This window comes from Trachymyrmex cornetzi, unplaced genomic scaffold (genome assembly GCF_001594075.2).
Source record: "Trachymyrmex cornetzi isolate Tcor2-1 unplaced genomic scaffold, Tcor1.1 scaffold416, whole genome shotgun sequence".
NCBI classification, from domain to species: Eukaryota; Metazoa; Arthropoda; class Insecta; order Hymenoptera; family Formicidae; genus Trachymyrmex; species Trachymyrmex cornetzi.
Window position 1 is genome coordinate 75,234 of NW_017298918.1, and position 19,922 is coordinate 95,155.

Sequence of the window (19,922 nt, forward strand, 5' to 3'; positions counted from 1 at the left end):
TTATTATATTACATTATACGTATTTTTGAAATTACGTATTTAAAATTTCACTGAAATGTGTTTCAAAACTTATAATTTCGGCGAAACGTCACACAAATTTCACCAAAATTTTTCCACCAGGGTCTTTGTAATCTTCTGTAAGAATGTGATAATTAAAAAATCACTCAGGAAACAAATTCTATAATTTAAATAAATCATCAAATACTTGCATTAATATATTTACTATTGCTGCAACATTTTTCACATAAATGTTTAATTTTTAACACACAATACATCATAGAAGGCGTGGTTTAGAAATTTGACGGTCAAACCGATAAGCCATGCCAAAATCGCACGGGTTTCGAGCGAATTTCGCACGGTGAAGTGGGGTGCTTTATGCGTACTGCGCTCGTGTGACTATCGTAAAAAGCTGATACGACCATAGCACGCATCATATTCCTTTTTTTCATAGCAATTTTCGTGCCATGATTGCACGACTTCATGCATAAACAGATAGAACGATGGTGCTATTAACGCATTGAAATAGGCCACGCGATAGTAGTATCGACTGTCCGTGCCAAAATCGTAACTATCTCTCCGTGTAGGCTTGTGCTTAAATGAAGTTTGCATGAGCATAACAATGTAACTTACTGTGAAAATATATGTAATGTGTTTAATTAATCTAATTTAATTAATCTATATTTTTTTTACAAAAGAAAAATTTAATGTAAAAGAAAAAGGTCATATAATTTGGTCAAGACAGGTTTGGATGTTTGATAATATTTTTATGCGAATTTTTGCAACTATTTAATTCAAGCAAACTGCGTGCTGATTATTTGTTGATCTTAAAACACAATCTTAGATTGAAAAATTTAATACTTGAATACATATATCTATTTTTAAATTGACTCGCAAACAAAGGCGAAATTTATATAGAATTTGGCAAGTGAAGTAAATAAAACGTAATATAAATAAATCGGAAACAAACCCAAGAAGATATCGATAAGTCGCGCGGCTAATTTTCGATGCTTAGGAATGAAAAGAGAGAAAGGTTCTCGACGTCCAAGTTGAAGGGGGACACTCAAGTCAGGTAGACTGATTTGCTTCACTGGAACCTTTGACGAGGTATCATCGGCGAAACGATTTACGATGGCAGGAGCCATCTGTTGCCGAGACTCAGGCTGTAAATGTGTTTTAAAAAAGCGAAGTTTATATATAAAAATTTGTATATGATCGATTAAGTAACATTAATAAAGAAATATTCTTTCTTCGTTCAAAGTGTTCTTTTTATTTTGGATTATTGAGTAATGTAAATAAATTTTGTATTGCGAATTATTTCTAAGAATTTTTATATTCGATAAATAAGAAGGCAATAAATAGGACTTGAGAAAAAGTCTTTTATTTCATGAAACTATTTCGTGTAATTAAAAATCTTACATTTTATTTCGTGAAATTAGAAATCTTACATTCCTCGTAGCGTACAGCGTCGTGCATTACGATCTAAGGCTCAGGGCTGGGCATGTATTTGAAATACTTTTATTTGAAAAACTGTATTGGTAAGACAATTATATTTTGTATTTTGTGTTTATTCAGAGTACATGAAAATATTTTGTATTTTGTATTTCAAATACTAACATTGATAATCAACTTTATTATTTAAATTACAAGATACAAAAAGCTTTCAATCTTTCGATTTTGAATACAAAATACGTAATACTTTTATGTGATCCGCTAAAATAAAAAATACAAAATACGCTTGTATTGCAAATAGTGTGTTTTAAATAAAAGTATTTCAAATACATGCCCGGCCCTGCTAAGGCTTAATCTTAGATACGACCAAGATATTTCAAGTTCTGTGAACTGCGCAGAACAGCATCAAACTGATGTCGTGGAATTCAATATTGATACGCAATAAGACCGTCAAGGATCAAGCTTACCAAGTAGTTAGCTGGTACATCAAAAGCGACTTTGTTCTCTCCCTTGGGTACGTACACTGGCTCCGCCGGTCGATCAAACAGATATAGAATATCCGATTTCTTGCTTCCCATTTTGGCAATCAACAAGTGCGCGCACTAACTTGACAAAATCGACAATCACGCAACCGTACGCTTCAGAAATCGGAATCGAAACTACTATAATAGAATTTATAATGGAAGCAAAAGTAAGGATCACGATGTTGCTTCTTAGACAACGTATAAGTCTTTACGTTGCCGAGTACTTTGATACAGGTATTTATAGGAGAATTACGGAGGATACAGCGGTTTGTTAACGATAAACGATAGTCGTCTTCAAGCGACCGCAGGATCCGTTCACGAAATACAGGTTAGTTCATATGCAAGTAGGAAGGATAAGCAACGAAAACACCGTGCTTAAACCGGATCCTGTGTTTGCAGATTTTCCTGTTTTCGAAGGAAATCGATAGCGATTAACCAGCAGCGAAACCACAAACAGGTCACCGTTATTTTATCGATAGTTAATCGCACATTTAATTTTTCTGATATATATATGTAAAACAATATTTACAATATTTTATATATTATGTATAATAATAATTGTGTTATATTGTATATAAATTATATGTTACTACATTACACATAAGGTATAAAATATGTATTCAAACGCGTTCCGTAATATGTGTCAACGTAATGTAACATTTGTATTGAACTCAAAATCGCAGCAGGTTAATTATTTACATATTAGTATTAAACATTATTACTTATGTATGATACAATGCGAATAATCTGACATACGGGTGATTATGACATTTAATGATATGCAACTGTTCAATGCAGCATAATTTAATTTGTATAATGAATGTATGATGAATGAATCTCTAGTGTTAACCAAATTACTTCCCTCTATCGGTCTATATATATTCGCGATAATAATCTTTCCTTATTCTCTATATCTATATTTAATATTAAGAGTTAAAAGATTAAGTAAATTTTTATCGTTTTTGATTATATATAAGGAGTCATAGAGGAAGGAAGAGGAATTTCGTTTTTAATTCAATTCGTAATTCAGATGTGTGCAAGTGCTCTTTATTGACTGTGCTTTTACATTTTTGTTCATTTCAGTTCGAGAGTCTCTACTCTCTCGTCATGCCGATATGTTTCTCGTGAAGAGAAATAATGATATCCCACGCACTTAGAGCCGCAAATAGATACTAAAAAGTAAAATGAGATTGTATGGAAATTTTATTATATCAAACGATATGTATAATTTGTTAGATAATATGTATACTTAGGGACATGAAAAATTATTTTCATAGCATACAGGGCACCGCAAAGAGAATGAACATCATTACGAAACTATGTATGAATGCTGGAATCTAAATTGAAAAAAAAATCGTTTCTTTTCTAATGTCGGAGTGTTTCCGACGAGATATAAATGAGTGATAGATTTTTGAGACACCCTGTATATATCTAAGATAAAATATTTTATATTTATAATAGGCGGAACACAAAATAATTAAAGAAAATTATGTACGAGGCAGCAGTAAATTTCTGATCTTATAAATTTTCTATCTTATGGAAGATACGTATTATGATAGTCACGTTATTAATAAAATACAATTATTTATGATTATAATGATAAAATCCTTTTTATCCGCTCGCTATGAATACATATATTTTACATCTATCCGACAAACGCGTACAATACAATATTAGATTGAATAAAATCGGAAGAAAAGGAAAAGATAGAGAGGAAAATAATAAATTAACGCAACCATGTGTATATTATCAACACTCGTTCCTGTCTCTCATTCTTATCTCTCAAACGTCAAATACAACAAATTTATTAAATTCATAGTTTTCAGCGTAAATCATAATTCTACATATATATATATATATATTAATATCGATTATCTTGCGAGAGAGATTCCTTCCAAAGGGAATAAGATATTCACTCTTCTCCCGATGGACGTTTCGCAAGCTTGCGCTAATGATAAAATCGATATGATAATTATCGGGATAATCTAGGCAATGGGTCCGTACAATTACTGTGTCTATAGCAAAGTAGAAGGGAAAAAAAGAACAAAATAGTAGAATAGATTTTATTTTATGTTCCGTTACTTCAGCCCTCCTAGAAAATTTAATGTAGAAAAAGTTTCGAGGAAGGTAACAAAATAAATAAGAATAGCGATTAACGTAAACGATATAAAAGAAAATTAAATATAAATGATAACTGCAGTAAATAATATTAAATTAAATATACAGGATACATTGTAATACATAAAATCTGCATATATTTTAAGAATGGATTCTTTGACTAATTCGAAGCTAATTTTTCTGCAGCGAAAATTTAATTGGACGCCATCTTTCTAATTCTTAACATTAAATGCCTCAGTAATGAAATAGTATCAAATTAAAATCCTATTAAAGTACACTCGAACTTAAATAAGAAGTAAGCTTTTCGATTCTATCTACCTGTAGCTTTGAAGCTTAATTTGCGAAGTGGTCGGCGGCTTTCAATTAATTATAATTTCAAATTGAGGACTCAATATTTTTGCTACGAAAAAACCAATTCTTCGATCAAATTAGAATAGAGTTTCTCAAAGAATCTCGTCTTGGAGTATCCTTAACATCTTACGATATATCCTGCATAATAAATAATAATAGAGATAGGAGAAAGGGATATTCTAACACCGATGACATTCACAAGAGCTGTTGGAGAACGTAGATCTCCAGAAAACATTCACCGCTTCGCGACAGCGACGTCGCGCCTTCTTCTTCTACTCCTCTTCCGTCGTCTGCCTCTTCTTCGCCTTCTCATGACTTTATCCGTATTGTTGACGATGGCATTGCTATTTGCTCCTCTGCGACGTCGACGTCGGAGCCATTGCATGGTGTACGGAGTCGATTTTCGGACGCATCGCCAATCGTGACAATCAACCAGCTTCGAATCGCCATACCATCTTCCGTGGCAGATCGAACTGGTCGATTGGCTGTATCGATTGCTGCTACCAGCAATATTGGTCGATAGCTTCCACTTGTTCACGCCCACGTATTTGTCCAGACTCTCGTTACCGGGACGCTCCACGCAAATGGACAAACCTATGGTGATTTCAATCGCTCACGGTTTTTGTTTTTCAATCAACGGCATGTAATTTCAGTTATACACTTGACATTACGAATTATTTTTATATCTCTTCGAACTCTAATGTATATTCTTAGTTTCTAACTTCTTTCCAACATCTATATGTATATAGTATAATTCTAAAAATATTTCAAAATTAAAAATTCTATAACTATATGTTTATTTGGCAATAAATATTCTTCTATTAATATAATTAATCTTTTCTAAACGTATGTAACATATACATGGAAAAAAAGCAATTGATTTCTCTTATATTAATTATAATAAGAGAGGGAAAATGGAATTAAATGAAAAGATACATCTACACAAGGTGAGGAAAATAAGATAGCTAATTTAACAGCGATATAGAGATAATAAGTAAACCATCATCAAAATAACTTGCTTTCGTCCGCAGATTTCCGCGTTTCGTGGCTTATCTACTTTAGATACGTCCCCGGTAGGAAACAACCGTTATCTCCACCACTGCATCCACTACATCCGGTCGATTCCTTCGTGATAACAGCCGTCGTAGAGTAATGTCGCGGGAGCTACGCTCTAATTTACATGACGTTACGTCGCGCAACCGTGGTGCACGTTAATTGAGACTAGATCGAGTCGCTTCATTTCCACGTTAGCGACGCGATTCATCATTATGCAAATTTCATATTCAAAATTTGAGGAGTTTAGATTCCGTTAAAATCATCGTCTTATTACATCGTTTTAAGTAAAGGATCCTATTATTCCTTAAGCTTCTTTTGACAGATATGATAAAATCAATTTACAAATAATTATAATCATAAGATTAATAAATTTATCGTTACCTTTTATGTCATTAAATTATATAAGAAAAATATTCAATTGTTATAGAAATAGTTGTAATAGATATATCCTATTTCGTAAAGTGGCGTAAAGCATAATTATAGTATATGCTCCAGCACGGGGAAAATTTTATATTAAATTTTAATACAATTTTAAATCACACTTTACTATGTACTAGTATTTCCGATGGACCGTCACATGATTCCGACATAACTTTTACTATGGTAATACTAATTTTTATCACATAATTATAATACATAAAGTAATTATTTTGTTAAACCAGTGCTTAAGCCATATTCTAACATGAGAATTGTTAATTTTTACTATGGTACGCAAACAAAATTTGCCAGGTATATATTTTTTACTTATCTTTACAAACTTTTATTCAGCAAGTTGTGATTTTGTAATAAAAAATGTTTACTATGAAAAAGTGTAAAAATTACGTTACATTATTGTTTTTAAAAAAATAACTATAGCATTTAAATTTATAATTTACATGATGTTCGCAGCTACTACCACATTATAGTAATTTTAAATATAAAATTTTCTCCGTGAGTAAATATTTAAAGTTAATAAGGATTAATATAATGGACTATTATTTCTAAATTTATGAACTGATTACAATGGGCAATTTTCAAAGAAGCATGAGTCTACTTTTGGAGGTTTATATGACATTTATGAAATCGAGACTTCCCATCATACTATTGCAATTAGCTATTGCAATTAGCGATTGAATTTGACATGCGTATTTTTAAATAAAGAATAACAAAAGAAATAATACCTACAGATTGCGTTCGAAATTATTGAATTAGAAGAAAGAAATAATAATTAATTGTTTTATCGCAGAATTTTTATATGACGGTTATTGTTTTAATTATTTAACTTTTATAAATGTGTAAGGTGGGATTGATTATTATGTATATTTGACTAATACATTGAAAATGTCCTAGTGGTAGAATAAAACGTTCGTTTAATTATGTACTTTGATTTTGAAAGGCTTTTAGCCCTTTCTATCATTTCGAATTGTTTGAAGTTATATCTTGATCGATTCTATCATTTTGAATTGTTTAAAGTTATATCTTGGTCTTAAAAGAGTCGAATGACCTTTTTAATAACGTACATATCTATTAGCGTAAAAATGTACGATTTCTCGAGTTCTCTGTGTTTCATGTAATATAAATGAGCATATCAAAAAGTTAAAATTAATATTGCAAGTTTTTTTAAACTCGCCGGGCACGCGGACTAAGGAATCTTGCTTTTATCATGTCAGGCGGCTAAGAGAGAAGACTTTCGCGAAGCGATAATTTTTCGCTCGAAGCGTAATCCCGAGTTTTACATACCGCCGCGGAGATGCGAAACGTTTTTCGCAAGAAGACAAGTCTATTGTCTCTTCGAAGTATTATGGTTACAAAAAGCTTGAACGCGTGGGGCAAGGACTTAACCGCGGAAAAGAATGGCCGGTATGCGGAGCATCCGCCGTTGTTTTTCCTCTTCGTTGCAATATATACTCTGTTTTTATAAGCTCCGTAGTGTTTTACTAAGCATCTTATTCATTCTTAACATGAAAATGTAGCTCAAAGTTTCTGATTTACTCTAACATTTTAAGAAGCAAATAAAAAATTTTTTAATATTATAAGTGATAAAGAGGTTACAATTTAAGTTCAAATAACGATATCTTACTTTACTTAGTTAAATATAAATGGCTTGTGTCTTATGAGTTCCTAAAAAAATCTGAGAATTTATTATATAAAGAATTGAAAGTATCTGTCGAATCTGTCGAATGATAAATTCTGATTTAGTAACCATAGACAGTACTTATATTTGAAACTATCTTAAGTATGTACCTATAGTCTTAAGATGTAAAAAAAAATCAATCACAGAGCCGTATTAATATTTTAAAGTATTACTCAAGAACGGACTATAAATAGCGGTCTTAATTTCCAAAGAAAGGAACTAATTTTAACTATTTTCGAGCCAAGAGGAAGAGGAAGGTCGATATTCGATATTCATTCTGCATTTGGATTTTCGACCTCGATAATAAAAATAGCAATAGTAATCCTATTAAATAAAACTCCTATTTCCAATTAAGATTAGACTCGGCTATTATTATTAGATACTTATATACGAACCCTGCGAAAGCAATTCCAAAAACTTGCCACAACCTCGTGAACTCCACGTAATAGTGAAAGGAATGCAGCTGCCTCTGAAACGTGTATAATATCGGTTTTTATATTAAATATCGCAAAGCCGAGAACAAAACGTGTATATGGACCCCCAGTATGTTTTCTCGTTAGCCACCGCACCACACACTGCACACACTATATGACGGAACCCAAAGGGCTCCATTGCTCGCTGGCGGCTTGTATAGTTTGCTTTACCCGCTCGACATAACGTCACAGGGGAATCTCGATACTGCGATGCGATGTTTGCTACGTGTTTTGTAACAGGTCGGAGCACGTGTCAAATTAGATACTTGACACATCGGCGATTCTGTCTTGGTTATAGAACGGCACGAGATTAAAAATGTATCCCGTGGGAGGTATTCCTCGTCAACCAGAGAAGGCTTTTAATGGAATTGAATCGTAATGCTTGATCGCGCGAAAGGGTAACGAACTTTGAAAATTAAGGGCATCAACTTGTTAGTTACGCACGAACGCTTCGCACTATTAATAATACATACAAAATGCGATTGAAATTAATTGTGTCATTCGTTGATGCATACACGGCATAGAAAAAGGGATAAGTGCGTTAAAAGCATTAACGGCATCCTATTCTGCAGCAAGTCATATAGAATTCTATCGCATAGTGTCATTTATCCACTCCTATCGAGTACTTATCTAGTCATCATTTAATTCAATCGAAGGACTTTTAAAGGATTCCTACACCAATAAATGATAAGTTTTAATAATATTCGAAATGCGAAAGAAATTTAATTCTAAAAGTACTAACGTTTCTTAATCATTAAATGGACCAAACGAATAATAATAATGTTTGACTATTTTAGTGATTATTTTACTATAAATAAAAAAATAATTTTAAAAACTAAATATTTTATTAATATAAAGAACATAATTATTGAAAAGTTTCAGAATCATATCTTTTACAGAAGAAACCTAATATTAATATAAAAATGGAAACAGTTAATAATGATCGCTTGATTTATAGTAATAAGCAATTTTGCGCTTTAATTTTCCCACAAATCTGTCGTTTTATCTACTTTTGCGCTGGCAATCAGAGAAAACGGAAAAGACATTGTTTCTGCAGCACGAATTGGGAACATGTGTGGCAAATCGCATTTCGCACGAACCCGAAGCATGAAGGCTTGACTTACCTTTTATCGACGATCCTATCCTTGATCCTTACATCCGTATTGTTGCCATCACTCGGAAAAATCTCCAGAAGCGTCACACCTATGGCAAATGAAAGGAAATCGCCTAGAATCGAACAGTAGACAGACGTCAAGAATTTCGCATCGCGCTAGATACAATCGAAGATAATCCGGGTCTTCTCATTCTTTAGAAACGGGAACCGCTTGAGAAATGTCAGACCATTATAGTTTTTACAGAAACTAAGAATTCGAGGAAGAATATAGGAGGAATTAATATTTCTTCTCACACCTCAATTTTCTCCAATGTAATTTAATCTTCAATTGTAATCACGCGATTATTATCACAAGTCGTAATAATTATTGAAAGAATAATTATTGTTCGATTATTTTAGGTTGTTTGTTGTTTATGAAATAAGAGTAAAAAATATGACCTCATTCGACTAATTACATTGTGCAAATTCAACGAGTCTAATTAACTTGGGAATAATCATTTGGAGTGTTTTTATATCCCAACGGTGAAAAAATGTGAATTGTAAAATTTTGCTCTTTACGAATATTATTTATATCTTTTTTCTCTTTTAACAATTATTCTTTACAAACATTTAAATATGCAATTTTATTGAAAATTAGCAATAGAAAAGCATCGTATTGATTAAAATCATTATTTTTTTTAAATATATTGTTATAATATAAGTTATTATATTTAATGTTTACTATATTTAATATTTATTTGTTTTACTTATAATATTTATTTGTTTTTACTTATTTGTTTTAGAAAATTATAATTAAGTCTATATCCATTATGTTTTTAAATATTAATAAAATAAAAATAATTGGAAAATAATTAAAATAGTATATACAATGTGTTGTTAGTGATTTTAATTGTAGTGTAAAAACTTATGATCATTTACATAAAAAAAATCAGACGCTCTCAAGTTAAAGGTTAATTCGTGCTCTTCGGAAATACGTTTGGAGGTCTGATAAAAAAATAAGCAGACTAATTTGAATTATTTGGCAACGGAGCGTCCTAGCGACAAGCGGTTTGCAGTACTACAATCATAATAATCTTCGGAGTAACTGGTTTTTTTTTAAATTGTTTACATCTCGTTTAGTTTCAGAGTTATTGCTATTTGAGTGCAACGTGTTTTAGTGTTCGTGATGATTTTCGACTCGAACTGAATTTTTATTTTGGGAACTGATTTTAATTTTGGAAACAAGAAAAAATCACAGGGGGAGGACAGTCATCTGATTTTTTACACAAAACTTGCGAATTGACAAGGCCGAATGGACAGCATTGTCATGGTGAAGGAACCATGAGTTGTCTCGCCACAACTGTGGTCTCTTTTTGCGAATTGTTTCGCGCAATTTTTTCAAAACGCCATCGTAGTACTGACAGTTGATTGTTTAACCTTGAGGCAAAAATTGCAAAAATTCATTTCGAGGTGAAAATCGCCACAAACACTGAAACTCGTTGCACTCAAATAACAATAACTCTGAAACTAAACGAGATGTAAACAATTTTGAAAAAGCCAGTTACTCGGAAGATTATAACGATTATAGTGCTGCAAACCGCACGTCGCTAGGACGCTCCGTTGCCGAGTAATTCAAAAAGTCCGCTTATTATTTTATTAAACTTCGTATTCCGAAAGTAGAATGCGACGTGATATTATAAGTAAAACAAATGAATATTAAATATAGTAAACATTAAATATAACAACTTATATTATAACAATATATTTAAAAAAATAATGATTTTAATCAATACGATGCTTTTCTATTGCTAGTTTTCAATAAAATTGCGTATTTAAATGTTTATAAAGAATAATTGTTAAAAGAGAAAAAAGATATAAATAATATTCGTAAAGAGCAAAATTTTACAATTCACATTTTTTCTCCTTGAAACATCGATCAATGCTCACTTTTAACACGTGACTGCGAGCGAATTCCAGTGTGACATTTTTGGAAGCTGCGGCATGTCCTCTCCTGGTCCAAGTGCGGACAGTGCTTTCCGCCATTCTTTTCCTCGATCTCGATCACCCGGCTGCGCCTTTGAGTGCCACTTCCGCATCCGTTATCGCAAGGAGTCCACGGACTCCATTCGCTCACCACACAGTCGACCACTGTAAGGAGGGAATGAACGCGACGTTAAGATCTGGCCATCTGGTCGTTTCTCGCAGACAAACGATAAAATTGTCCCGAAAGTGCCGCGCTGATAAAATGCGATTGATAAATCGATAACGGGATATTTTCGATCTCTTATCATTTAAGTTGTCTCTTATCATTCTTCAGCTTCCATTCTTATTTTAACATTGACAACGTAATTATAATATTTTTTAATTGAGAGATATAAATTTTTAGAATAAAATTTTAAAGCTTTATAGTATACGAGACATATATGTGTGCATAGAAAAGATCGAACATGTATTTACAAATGACATTGTCCTTTTTTCTTTTTATTTTCGTTGTTGACCTGATATGTCTTTCTGATTATATTAAATGTATTAGTCATGTTTCGTTCGAGCTGCGATCAACATGCGTTTTTTAATTTTGATATCCTTTAGTGAATATTAATTGTAATTAGTTGATCCAATGTCGAGACGAATTCCTTCTATGTCTTGAGGTAAGTCACCAGTTTTTAATGCTAATTTGGGATTTGTTGGATAGATATATTCATAAGATAATTTTAATGTTTTGAATAGATTACAACATCAAATCTGTTAATCTGATGGTAATTTTTTCTTGGACGTGAAGGAATTGATATTTTGATTTTTTGAATCTGTATTGCTGAGGATGGTTCCAAAGTGAACTGAAACGTACTATTATATTTTTTGGAATAAAGATTCTATTTTCTGGATTGAAGATTTAAGATTGCATATTAATTACCACGCTGACTCTCATTCGCCCTGTTTTTTGGATTTTTGGTTATCGAACATGTTATTTGCCGATATATTTTACGATGCTCATAAAAGCAGTTCACAGAAATAGCGATTTACGAACGTCCTTCTAAAACGCATTTCACTATGCGTTTTATTACTCCTCTGTATCGCCAGAAAACTGAAGAGACAATTTGAAATGAGTAAAAATGCAATAAACGCGCATCGGCAATCACTGATGCTTCTCTCCATTAAGGAGCGCGTAGAACGCGAAGGATGGAAATTCACTTAACGTGCTGCTACTCCGTTTCGCGCGGAATGCATCAAGAACAAGTATCGCGACATTTAAAAAGTGGGACGATGTCAACGGCGTTAATTAAATACTGTTTTAAATGCAATATCGAGCAGTCATTAATTTGCGCGCCGAATTTTTTAACGGCTACATTAAGTGAGAGACAAGCAATTAACCGAGAGATATCTTGTTTTTTATTGAACTACAGCGTACGTTCAACAATACAGTTTATTTTACACTGAGAAAAATTTCTGGTTGAAAATGAACTAACAAGAAGATTCTGATTATATCAATTAGAATTCTAGTTATCTCAACTAGAATTGTAATAAATTTATCCAGAGAAAAAATTTTGATTTGCCCATTTTCAATCAGAATTCTTATTAACGCAATCAGACTTTTTTCTAATGCACGTTTCGTAGAATTCTAAAATATTTCTTTACCATAATAGATATCATTACATAAATTGAAAAGGCAATTAGAGAAAAGTATTTATATAAACGATACTTTGCTCTCTCGTGTGTAAAATCGAGGAAAGAGATTCACTTTGAAATAATTGCAAAGTGAAATTTATCAATATGGTCTATAACGAGAATATGAAAATGAAATATCACACGATTGATAAAATTGAATTAAATACTTTGTATAATTTTATATTCGTATTTTATCACAAATAGCGTATAATTAAATGACGCACGTTACTTTATTAATGTAATTATTGTAATCGCAACATTTGTACGTCTCGTGCACACACATATTGATGTATTAATATAATCATTAGCATTTTCAATTTTCGCGCTTATAACGTTCTCATTCCTCGTTTTCAAATCAGTAATAATTTAAAGATTTATTATACGATCACGGCTGAGCGGACATTACAAATATGAGAGAAATATTTTATCGGAGACGGACCGGCCACGACCACAGCTGCAGATGCGGACTAAAATTCGAGCTGCATTTTGCATTAGATTACCGACGAGAACTGCGGTACAGGCGCAGATATAACTACTTGTTTATATCGCTTCTTTTATAGTTACACGGCGCTTATAGTTGGCGGCTCCCGTCGAACACGATCGCTACCGAGACCTGGTCGTCGATCGATTGTACATTCGAACTAAATTATTTCGCGTGCCCGCCGGTCGACGCGACGGTCCGATGAATGCGAACAGTCGAATGAATACCCGATGTTGGAGATTCGTCCAGCAATATGAAGAAAAGCACTACCATCGGTATATAACGATCAATATGAAGTGTCGCATGCTGTACGTCACCAAAACTTATGCGCTCTTTGCGCCAGGGGAGCGAGAATATTTTATGTGCATTTGACTTTCCCCGCGAGTTACTTGGGAAGATAAATTCGCAAAGTTACTGTCAAAGTATCATTAACCGTAGTAAAAACGCTTATAGTGTGATCATTTTTCGTTTCTCAGCTCTCCCCCCCTCTTTCCGAGAGATTATTACGTTCAAAACGTTTCACTGCTGCTTTTGTAAAATGAGTTCAGTACCATCTTGTCTTGACGTGTTAAAAAATGATAAGGAAGCCGACGTTATAAATTCGCGTCGAGAACAGGACGCGCAGATATTTCTTTCACGCAAGTGTGTAATCTTTACGTTTCGTTGGGCGTGGATGCCGGATGCAAATCGGCCGAAATAAATACGTCTCTCGCGATTCCGTCACGGTCCCGCGTTAAAAAATATGTAAATTCCTGTCTCGTTCGAAGCCTACGACGAGAATAGGATTATCCAGCTTTCAGACGGACGGCTTTGCGTTCATTCGAGGAACGATCTCAGCCGCAACTACTGCGCGTTACATCTTCAAGTAACGCGCTTGAAGGAAGGAACGACACTTCTCTTCGACCGGTAAGCGTGAATAATCGCGTTCCGGCACAGCTTTAGCTCTTCGACGAATACTAAATTCCGTCGTAGCTTCGCAAATGGCAGAAATTAGGGCATTAAAGATGAACATTCCGACGAAAATGGATGAAAGTGCAGTCAGACGCAATAAAGTCACTTCCATCTTCGGCGGGCGCTCTCTCGCGCGTCTATTTTCAAGAGAGACATTCGCGCTTTAATAATTGACCTGCAGCAAAACAATAGGCGCATAAACGCGGATTTTATTTGATGTTGTTAGCGTTGTTTAACGAACAGTTTAATCGCATGCCCGTCGATTATCTGGTAATTAAACCGGTAAAACAGGCCCATGTTAAACGAATGGAAATGTGAATTGAATAACATTAATTCCTTTGCTAGTAACAGGCGCGTCGCTCGACGAGCCATAAAATTTCCAACTGTGCACCAATGTAAAATAATTCGACGGTCTATTATGCAAATACGGATAATAAAAGTGTAGTCGATATATACAATATTACAAGGTATAAACCTTGGCAGTATCTGTTGTTAACGACGTTTTATCATATAGCAGCAATTAAATTGTAATAAAATATTGAATTTGTAAATTAAATTTTGTATTCTTTACGAGGATTGCATTAACGGATATACTGGCGATTACGTTTTTTACAAAAGTGAAAAACTTAGTAATATTATTATCTTCGCATTATGCCATAATTCTGTAAAATACAAGCATGGATATTCAGAGCCCATAAATTTCGAAATACATTTACCAAGATATTCTTTACTTTTATGCTTCGTCGCAGCTGATCTCTCAGCCATGCAGCATTATCATCTTTACTTAGGCGATATAGCCGCAATAATTCTTCCGATCTATGCGTGGAATGGTTCCCTGCAGGCTATTTCTTAAAAATGCGAAACTACACGCAGAGGGATCTATATATATATATATATTAGACGTATTTTTTTAATTACATAAATTATCTCATAACCTGAATTTGTTTTTTTATTCGACTATCATATACTATTAAAATTTAACGTCTGATAAATTATAATTAATTCTACCAAATGCATACATAATTTCTGCGATAATTTAATTTCCTTAAAATTTGTTGTCATGTTTTGAAATAGGTACTCTATATATTGATATATTAATCAGTCAATATCACTTGATGATATTCCTATACACGGCGTGATTATTTGAAGCGTTTTGATCATCAAGTGTATGTCGGTTTCTATTGAATATAATATATTACGTCAGATTAATAATGGCTCGACATTTGATTAAATTCTCAACGCGCAGCATTGTGTTGATATTAGTAAAACGCAGCATCGGCATCTTTTTGAGCGGTCATGTGTATGGTTGCTTTGATCGAAAATTGGAAGTGGATATTGGTTTTAAAGGTAGAGAAAAACGAATTATATATCGCACTGTTTTATCTGTTGATATGTCGATGTAAAGAACGAAAAATGATGGACCTGCTCCCGGGAAAAAAGCTTTCGCGCACAAAACTCTTCAACAAAATTCATTTCCGGTGACGATGAGTGTTAATATTAAAAACTTATTAATAGTAAGTTGCTTAGTGATCCCAGGTGACCGCAGTTCGCCTGCATTAGGACGCTAAAGCAAGTACGTTACTTAAAAGCAAGTAGGTTACGTTCTTAAGATCCGGCAGTAATCCTACAAAATCCGTGACGTAGTGAGTATGTATATGTATGTGTATTTAAGCGCGTGCTTAGCACGAATAAGTAGAGACGAACGTCGCGTCGTATACTAATTAATCAATGTTCTGCGTGATTTTCTTCAGGAATTGATTATTTCTTCCATGTTTCCAAGTTTGATTAATTGATTAGCATTTTCTATCAGGATTTTCTATTTCGTACTTAAAGGAGGATGTTAAAAAGAGTGATCGATTTTTACTGATAAAGGTGTAAGTAAAAAGAATAGCGTTTTTTATAGATTTCAACCTCCTGAATACGATAATGTTAATAAAAAGTTCGGGATCGATAGGGAACACCTTGAAAATTGAACGTAAACGTGATATATTTAAACAAATTTCAATATTCTTACTTACTTTTCAAGGGGTTCTCCAAATGTCACGAACTTTTTAATAATTTTATCATATTCAAGAGATCAAAATCTACGAAAAACACTATTTCTTTTATTTACATCTTTTTGGATAAAAATCTGCTATTTTTTAAAGGATATTAAAAAAGGTCCGACTTTTGTTCGAAAGAATGTCAGTAAAAGGAATAGTATTTTTTGTAGATTTTGACTTCTTGAATATGATAAAATTATTAAAAAGTTTGTGGCAACACTTGAGGAACATCTTGAAAAGTAAGTAAGAAATTTGTTTAAATATATCATGTTCATTTTCAATTTTCAAAGTGTTATCTACCGATCCCGAACTTTTTATTAACATTATTGTATTCAGGAAGTCAAAATCTATAAAAAAAGCTATTCCTTTTACTTATACCTTTGCGGGCAAAGATCGGCCTCTTTTTAATATCTTCCTTTTATCTGTTTTTATTACAAATTATATTGTAATATTTATTTGTGTAATTGCATATTTACTTTTTTGATTCCAATTAGAAGTATTAATTATAATTACTCCAAGTCCGTTTTCACACACACACACACACACATACACACAGCATATAGTTACCTAAATATTAAATTACCAAGAAATTTATGAATGAATTTTGTTAATAAATTTCTTAGTAAAATCTTTAATCATTATGTAACCACATATTGTAAAAACGAGTCTATATATTTCTCACATTAAAAATAGCAATAATATTTATTATAAAATTTTCTTACTTGCAATTGATGATAAGAAAAAATTTATCTTTATATATGTATATATAATTTATATGCTTGCGTATATGTACGTACAATATTTATAATTCGTTTTAGTCCTTGCGCAAAGAAAATGCCATGTCTCAATTTAACTTGAAATTAAAAATCAAATTAAAAATCTGACCGAATACTCATAAAAAGGAACTAAAGAAATAATCAGTTACTTTTTAATTACGATTAAAACAAAAATAGTCGACTGCACTATATAAAATAATCTTTTTTGCTTTTTTCAACCCAACTTCATCCATCTTCTTTTCAATATTACGCGTCGCTACCCCCCAAGCCCTCCGTGCAAAATCACCGAACACGTACCACCGCAGGTCTCCTTAAAGTCGTCGCAGCAATCGGCGAGTTTGAGACATGCGTGATCGCAGTAGCACGGCTTGTCGCGCGGGCTCTCGATAATCGCGTTTGGCGATTCTTTCTGAATGACGCAGCCCGAGTCCCTGCCTTGGCAACAGAGCTTCGCGGAGCTGCAGCTTCCGGCAGCGATCCCGTCAACGGTCAGGGAAATTAGCGTGGCGACGACGATCAGTCTGGCCAGCCTGGTCGCGTCCTTCCTCCACATTCTCCTCGCGATTCCGCGACCCTGACGACCTTGCTCTCACCGCCACCACGACGACCTTGGATTGTTTGATTTCGCCGACAGTCCGTGGAAACACCACGCACGTGCCGTAACGACGACGAATTCACACTCGTTTACTTCGACTCTTTACAGCGACTCGTCGCGCGCGCGATTAATCGTCAGCATGTCGATCTACTGGTCCCACGTTTCAAGATATCAGTTCCTAGTCCGTTCGAGAGAATAACTCTTCAGTTGTCGAGGAGCTATTGTCCGAAACCACAGTTCATTCAATATTCCCAATATCGACATTTACCGACCATTAAAATGCGCGACTCTGCGAGAGCGCACTTTACATTTGCATAAAAATAGTTATTTTATGTTTTTGGGTCTCTTAACAGAAATATAAAATAATATGTCGTGTCTCTCTCAATTGGGAATTTTTATTATTTTTTTAATATGTTTTCGCAATTAATTAAAATGTTCAACGATAATAATAATAATATTATTATTATTATTTATTCTCGCAAATATGAGAAAAATGAAAATGAAGGAAAATCTACGGGAGCCACTGTGCGACACGCATAGGATAGCGATAGGATTTTTTGCATATCACCACAACGAGCGATCCTGTCGCGCTCGACCCTTCGGCGGAGGGTGTCGCGATCCAACTGAGTCGAGTTTCAACCCCCGCGAGCGCGAGAAGAGCGTAACGAGGCGCGCGCGGTATGTTGCGCCTTCGCCGACCCGTCGTCCTTGCTTTTCGTACTCTCGGCGCACCTCCCACGGGAACCGCAGCAGCCGGCACCTGCCTCGCCTCGGCGCATGCCCCGCCTGTTCTCACGGGACGCCACGATTTAGTGCTTGCAGCTTTTAATGGAATTTAAAGGGCAACAATTCGTACCATGTACCACGCTACGTACACACGACATCCCCTCGAACCGTCTCGGATGTCTTACTCTGCGTTTGTTCAATAGAAAAACGACTTGTTCTTAGCGATAACATCGTAAGAAATCGGTCTCACTGACGGAACTTATTTTATTTCTAACGTTATTTTCAACGCGACATCGAGTTCGCTATTACAATCTTTGATTGGTTACAAAAAGACACCTTGTATATACGACCTCGATAATATCTGACAATATTGTACTGTTATCGATATTATATTGCACAATGTAGAAATTTAAATAAAAATACTATTGTTGTTACAAAAAATGTGAAGGATTAAAAAATAAATTTCATTATGTTTTACTATTTGTGTTTACTATTATTCAATTGTTGTTAAAACATAAAATACGTATTCAAAAATTCTATACACATCTCTGGTGAAATTCAATTGACAGAAAAAGCATTAAAAGTACATTTAATTGTACTGTAGCAATTACAGATATGCATTAAAATATATTTTATCGCGAACTGATACAATATAAGAGATGAAAATATTGATTATTCGCTTAAACTACATTATTTGTTTTTTTAAAATGGTATTATCTTATTATTTGCTACAAAACTTATATATCTTCCTCCTGAATAATGATATATTTTAAAAAATTCTAAAAAGACATTACCGAGGATAAAAAGTTGAAACATATTTAATTTTCATAAAATATTACGGAATAACTTTATATAAATAATATAAAATATAAATCGAGGAAAATCTCCGCTGCGAAACGGAATTGTTTTTTGTAATTCTATCAACGTCTATTTACTATGAGAAAAATATAGACACGTCGCTTTTATCCTTGTTGGCCAAATATTGAAGGATAAAAAAATGATACCAATATACCATCTGTGCTTACGAACACGATGACGTGGCAGTGAGAGATGGATGACTCATCCATGGGAAAAATTTTCTTTTGAATTCTATTATCACCGGGATAGCGCGAACGCAGTCCCGACTATCAAAAATTGTACGCCCGAGATATCCACATTAGGGATATTCGCAAGGGTCAGCTCAACCGTAGTGCAATGGAAGAGCCTCGCCCTGGAGGAACCGCCTTCATGATCACGGTAACCTCTGCGCCAGGTAAGTATGCTTTCAAGCACGACGGGCTTCAATTTATACACATCATGAATGCATTTTAAACACGAGTAACTGTTCACGTCTGCGAAGCCTAGCGGCGAGTTCGCGAACTATACCGTGCGCTATATGCGCCACATAGCGACCATTTGTGTATTCTTTATCGTAACCGACGCAGTGACGTAATTCAACGGCCAATGATCAACATTGTCGTCCGACTACCGCTTCCGAGAACAGATTAATCTTTCATCTTCGAAAAATGTTT

At 33.9% G+C, this 19,922-nt stretch overlaps 1 protein-coding gene across 1 annotated transcript; it reads right to left on the minus strand.

Annotated features, from left to right (window-relative positions):
* Positions 1-4,298: 4,298 nt before the first annotated feature.
* Positions 4,299-17,999, minus strand: LOC108764382 (somatomedin-B and thrombospondin type-1 domain-containing protein). The gene is made up of 5 exons (XM_018512612.1): positions 17,388-17,999; positions 11,125-11,325; positions 9,209-9,287; positions 8,007-8,080; positions 4,299-5,036 (listed from the first exon to the last, which is right to left on the minus strand). Exons 1-5 carry the CDS (start codon positions 17,641-17,643, stop codon positions 4,678-4,680), a joined length of 969 nt encoding a protein of 322 aa, XP_018368114.1. The 5' UTR covers positions 17,644-17,999; the 3' UTR covers positions 4,299-4,677.
* Between the last annotated feature and the right edge of the window lie 1,923 nt (positions 18,000-19,922).